The 6,000-nt window shown below is 41.3% G+C and overlaps 1 protein-coding gene across 1 annotated transcript; it reads left to right on the top strand.

The window, feature by feature from the left end:
* The first annotated feature begins 260 nt into the window (after positions 1-260).
* LOC128381402 (G-protein coupled receptor 26-like) lies at positions 261-5,255 on the top strand. Its single transcript, XM_053341412.1, has 3 exons — positions 261-928; positions 1,745-1,858; positions 5,027-5,255. Exons 1-3 carry the CDS (start codon positions 261-263, stop codon positions 5,253-5,255), a joined length of 1,011 nt encoding a protein of 336 aa, XP_053197387.1.
* Positions 5,256-6,000: the final 745 nt, after the last annotated feature.

Genomic DNA, 6,000 nt, shown 5'->3' with positions numbered 1-6,000 from the left:
GTAGTTTGTGGGAAAAGCGGGAGATCGACTAAACGAATCACCAAACATACTTCTTCTCATGTCGGAAACCTCCTGATAATCTTTGCTGGCTCGTGTACAGAGACAATGTAGTGGGGAGAGGAAAAAGGGGATCTCCACCAGTGGAGAGATCTGGGGATGCATGGACACGGTTATGGGTGATTAATATCATTTTACAGCTGCAAACCAAGAATGGATATGCGTACAAAAAGTAAGGATAAGTGAGTTTCGGGAGCCACAGGATGGACACTGCGGAGGTAATTCTCTCTGTGTTGGTGGTTGTGATTATTATAGTGTCGTTGCTGTCCAACATCCTGGTGCTGATCTGCTTTCTGTATAACCCGGAGATCCGCAAGCAGGTCCCCGGTCTGTTCAACCTCAACCTCACCTTCTGCAACTTGTTGCTGACCGTGTCCAACATGCCGCTCACTTTGGTGGGACTTGTCAGTAAGGCTCAGCCAGGGGGTGACGGCTTTTGCCAGATTATGGGCTTCCTGGAGACCTTCCTGTCCACCAACTCTATGCTGAGCATGGCAGCTCTGAGCATCGACAGGTGGATCGCTGTGGTGTTCCCCCTTAGATACCACTCCAAAATGCGCCACAAAGACGCCGCTTTTGTCCTCGGGTACACGTGGGCGCACTCCATGTCCTTCTCCACGGTGGCCACCTGCCTCTCCTGGGTGGGATACCACCGCCTTTACGCGTCCTGCACCCTGTCCAACCCGAGGGCGAGCAGTCGGACCCAGTTTGTTATCTTCACCGTCTTTTTCCACTCCTTCACCTTTCTGCTGTCTTTTATAGTGCTGTGTGTCACATACCTCAAAGTGCTTAAAGTGGCAAGGTTTCACTGTAAGAGGATCGACGTTATTACAATGCAAACTTTGGTGCTGCTGGTGGATATACACCCCAGGTGAGCTCCTTTAACTTATTATTAGTTTGTTTTATCAATGCAGCATGCACCTCTCAACACTGACTTTATATCTGCAGTGCAGATTCACATTCAAAGCAAACCATAAGGCAACTTCAGAGTGTTCAGTCAGAAGAGACCAAGTAGAAAAAGAACAAACTGTACAAAGCATCCCCCTGATCAAAAAGGCGAGAAGAAGTGTTGTGTCTGGGAGCAGTTGGTGCCATCATTTCTTTCCATACTGATTGTAAAGCCTGCAATGACACTGTTCTGTATGTTTGGGTATAACAGTGCAGTTAAAGATGCTTTACGCTGACATTTGAATTGTACCAACAGTATTCAGAGGGGATTGCGTTGAAATGTTACCCACAGTCGTTGCTTTACTCTGCCTCGATAAACCAATATTGCAGTGTGTGTGTCTGTGTGTGTCTGTGTGTGTGTGTATGTGTGTGTCTGTGTCTGTGTCTGTGTGTGTGTGTTATAGCAGTATTGTTCATGCTAGAGTTCTAACTCCTCACAGTGTTGACCTACATAAAATAAAATATGACTTTAGGCAGTGTGCCAACATGACATCAGGCTCACCCACAAAGTCACACCTGCTTAATACTGTGTAGTGTTGAAACTGTAGTTCTTGAATTCTTATTTTGTGATGCAAGCTCAATGTCTGCTGGCTTCTCCTACTTTTAACCATTGCACAACAGAAATGAACAGGAGTTCACTCTCTCCATTCTACCATTTATTAGATTTGTAGAGACACTTTGTGGTCTTCCCCAAGTATGGCCCACTGATTATAAATGCAGAAACTCTCTGTGTTGCTAGTGTTCGCCAGCGTTGCTTGGAGGAGCAGAAGAGACGACGGCAGCGAGCGACAAGGAAGATCAGCACCTTCATCGGCACCTTCATGCTCTGCTTCGCTCCCTATGTGATCACAAGGTGAGTGGAGGAGAGACACCCAGGGGGGGAGAGGGAATCCACACTGCAGCCTACGCAGCAGCTCTTGTTTTGCTGGTTTCCCCCAAAACTCCCACCTCTGCTGTCAAGTCACCCCCCCCCCCCCCCCTCCCATACCACTGTCTCCTCCTCCTTCCTGCCTCCTCTATGGCCTCTCTACACTGGCTGGAGCTTGAAGATGAGATTGGCTGACCTTGTGATAAGTAATATGCCTCTGCTCTGCTGTTGCTGCTGCATTAGCACTTTTCTCCTCAAGTTCGCTGGGTGCATCTCAGTTTGTTAGAAAGTATCCACTCGCATCACTCGCTGGAAACAGAGAGGATATCAAATGAGGTCCACTGAGCAAGACAAGTGATGTGCAAGTAGATGTGTGAGACGTTTTTAATTTCACTTGTGCAAGTTAAAATCACACAGGCGACATAAGAATAAAGTATGTGCACAATCCATTAATTTGAATATAAAACACTACTTAAATGTCACAGGTATATCAGGTTAACTTTAATTTCCTCTTTTGCTGACCTTGTTTCAGATCATAGACAGATTTAACATCATTTATATCATTTATTTGTGGATGATATCCAACCCAACTTTTCTTTCAAACCTAGTGGGTCTTTTAGGTTATCCAGTCTCCTAGACTGTCCTAGACACTATTAGGGACTTTATGGCAGAATTTCTTTCACAGCTCAACGCTGATAAGATCTCTAGAAAAGGTTGCCCCTTTGATTATGAAAATTACCTGGCCTCTCTGCTGCCCACTTCAACCTGTGTAATTTAGGGGTAATTAATATTTGATCAATCATCTTTTTTTGGCACTAATGTTAAGAAGCTGATCGGATCTAGTTTTTTCCAAGTTAGGAAATATTAGTGAATTGAGGTCTGTAGTTTTGAACTGATAACTAGAGATATTACACATGCCTTTATCTCATCTCACATCCACTACAATGATGCATTGTTCTCACTTGTATTTCTGATCTTGATTGTCTTCGGATAATGCAGAATGCTGCTGCCAGACTACTCACTAGGTCATACAAACAATCTCACATTACCCCTAAATTTCTTCACTGGATCCCTGTTGCATAAAGGATCCAGTTTTAATTCTCGTGTGTACTTATAGACCATTACACAGTCTCCTGCATATGTGGCTGATCTACTACGCCCTTATCCTGTGGTCTGTCCTACATACCCGCCTAAAGACCCGTGGTGATCGAGCTTTTGAGGTTGTAGTACCGAAACTATGGAGTGCTCTGCCTGCACCCTTATGTTCTGCTGATTCTGTGGATTCTTTTATGCCTGTTTAGACAGGTGATAACCAGTATGCACCTGGTCAGCATTTTATGTTTTTTGTTGAGTATTTTTACTGTGTAAAGTGGGTTTTTTAAAAATTCATTGTGTATTGTGTGTTTTAGTTTTGCACTTTTTAATCATGTGTCTTATTTGTTCATCTGCAGTATTTTCTTTAATTTTTATATGTTGTTTTACACCTTGTAAAGCACGTTATGTATCATGTCTATAATGAATGCTATACAAGTACAATTTACTTACATGTCAGTAAACTAAATATCTTTGGATTCTGGACTGTTGATCAGAAAATATTTGACTTTATGAAAGTACAACAAGCATGTTTCTCTATTTTCTGACATTTTATAGACAAAACAATTAATCAATTAGTCCAGAAAATAATCAGGAGATTAATTGATAATGAAGTTACAGTTGCAGCCCTACTAACCTTGCGTTGTAAAGGGACAGGATATGTGACTATTTAAACTTTTGTATGTAATTTTTAAATTCCAATTACCTCAATTTCTGAATTATCAATATCAGTCTCAGGGACAGATATCTCTAAAGGCCCTCAGGCATATAAATCAAAACATGAGTAAACATGTACAATTTGGGTGAGTCTATCCTTTAAGATATATGCCTGTGCCTCTTACTTAATACTGACATGATAATACTCTCTGAATTGTGTCTTAAAGATAAAACTGCACATTTTAAAAAATAAACTAATAATAAAACAAATTTTAAGAAGTTGATCTTCAAATTCACGTCTGAAATGAAATCATGATGTCCCAATTAAGAGCCATTCAAGGCATTGACATTGAGTTTTTCATCCATCATCAAAGAACACTGATGGTTTGTTGTTATCAGTAAATTGTCTGTAATGAATAACCATAGTAGCACTGTACATGCTCTCATTCTGGAAATGGCAGTTCCCTAATTACAAACTGAATGTATTACACTAAAAGCTCCTCCTCTGCCTCTCTGATGCTCATTTGTTGTTAGAGTTATCACACGTAATTGCATATAGTAAAAGCCCTGCTGTGCACGGTGACAGCTGACTTAACCTCCTGTTCACTCCGTTGCTCTGCAGCGTGTGGGCAAATATCAGTGATGGCGACTGTCCCATGTACGGCCAGTGTTAATGTGCTGACAGGGCTTGATTGTGGAAGTAATCATACAGAGTGCAAGACTAGAGGATCAGCAATTTTTTTAATACCTTTTATGACAACATGTAAGGTAAAATAATTGTACACGTGACAAAAGAAATTTGTGAAAGCACCAATTTTATGTCTTTACAAGCATGAGTGCAGCTACTTTGAGATTACAATAACAGGTCCCTATACAGTAAGCACATGTAATATTTTTTAGTTGCAGACTGCTAGAAGATCATAAGGATGCAAAAATCACTTTCTGCTGTCAGTTCAGGGTTTCTACTTACTCCTTAGTTCAATATTGCATTAGATAACAATCAGTTCACTACCTTTTTTGACATGAAATGCAGCTGACTGCAAATAAAAATGAGAATATATTGTACATCCACTCACATGAGAGGAGGAATCTCTTCATGTAGTTTCACTTTATAGTTACCTGTATTATCCTGTTTGCAATTGTACATCATAACTACAAACACAATAAAGTAAAGAGGGCTCTTGCTGGAATAAATTCCTATACTTCAAATAATCACAGAATAGCAAAAAGAAGCACCTTGTTTCCAGTGAACAAAAATTATGTTATGGGCAACGATGTCTTGCAAATGTATTTCTATTTCTGCATAATAAGCTTAGGGCATGCATGTCTTTTCCAGCATGTTGACTTGCCTTTCCACTGCACTTTCTCTATCACACTCTACCCTCTCTTTATGCATGCCTGCAGGATCGTGGAGTTATTTCCAGCGGTGCCTATCAACCCTCACTGGGGAATTGTCTCCAAGTGTTTAGCTTACAGCAAGGCAGCCTGCGACCCCTTTGTGTACTCTCTGCTTCGACACCAGTACAAGAAGACATGCGCTGACATTACCAACAGGCTGCTGAAGCGTAGCTCTTTGAACGCATCAGGACGCGGGCACGAGAGTCAAGGTAACAGCATACCGACGGTAGAGTGACAGAGTGCGGGACTGATGGGACACAGTCCATGGGTGGGTCCACCTGGCAACTGTCAGGGAAATATGAAGCTGATTTATCATCGATTAAAGAAGAGGAGGACAAATATTGGTTATTCTTGCCCACGTCTGCTTGAATTTGGTCTGACACACCAAAAAAAGAGTCGCTTCAGACAAGGGCAAATCCTGGCACAGGAATACCACTGTGCTTGCATACTGAGTGCCCAGAACAGCACATCAGTGCAGTGAACTTGTAGTGAGGACAATGAGCAACGGCAGATTTCACATCCACCTGGAGAGACAGATGTGCTCACCCAAGAAGAACGGATGGTTCACGGCCTCATTATTTTCTCAAGTGTAGCTTTCAGATTTGACATAATAAGGATTTTACAGTATAATGGTTTGTTTTTACATTATTATAGTATGTATTCTCACTGTCTTTAAAAAAAAGGGTGAGAAATGGCTTTATGTCTGTTATAGTCTGTGCAAAGTGTTTGCAAGTGACTAGTTGATATTCACATTGTATGTAGCACTGAAAACTAGCCTAACCAAAACTTGATACAAAACTGAGTTCCCCTAATTGTATTACAGATGACAACATACAGTTTGGCTCATGTTACTTCAGACACACTCTCAAACAAACACATTTCTGGGGTACTTTAACTTTTCTGGTACATTACTTTGTAGTATTCTGGCCAATTCACAGAAATGATTTTGTTTCATGTATATTAACATGTTTCCATTGTTT

This window comes from Scomber japonicus, chromosome 20 (assembly GCF_027409825.1).
Source record: "Scomber japonicus isolate fScoJap1 chromosome 20, fScoJap1.pri, whole genome shotgun sequence".
Classification (NCBI taxonomy): Eukaryota; Metazoa; Chordata; class Actinopteri; order Scombriformes; family Scombridae; genus Scomber; species Scomber japonicus.
This window is presented reverse-complemented; position numbering and strand designations above follow the sequence as displayed.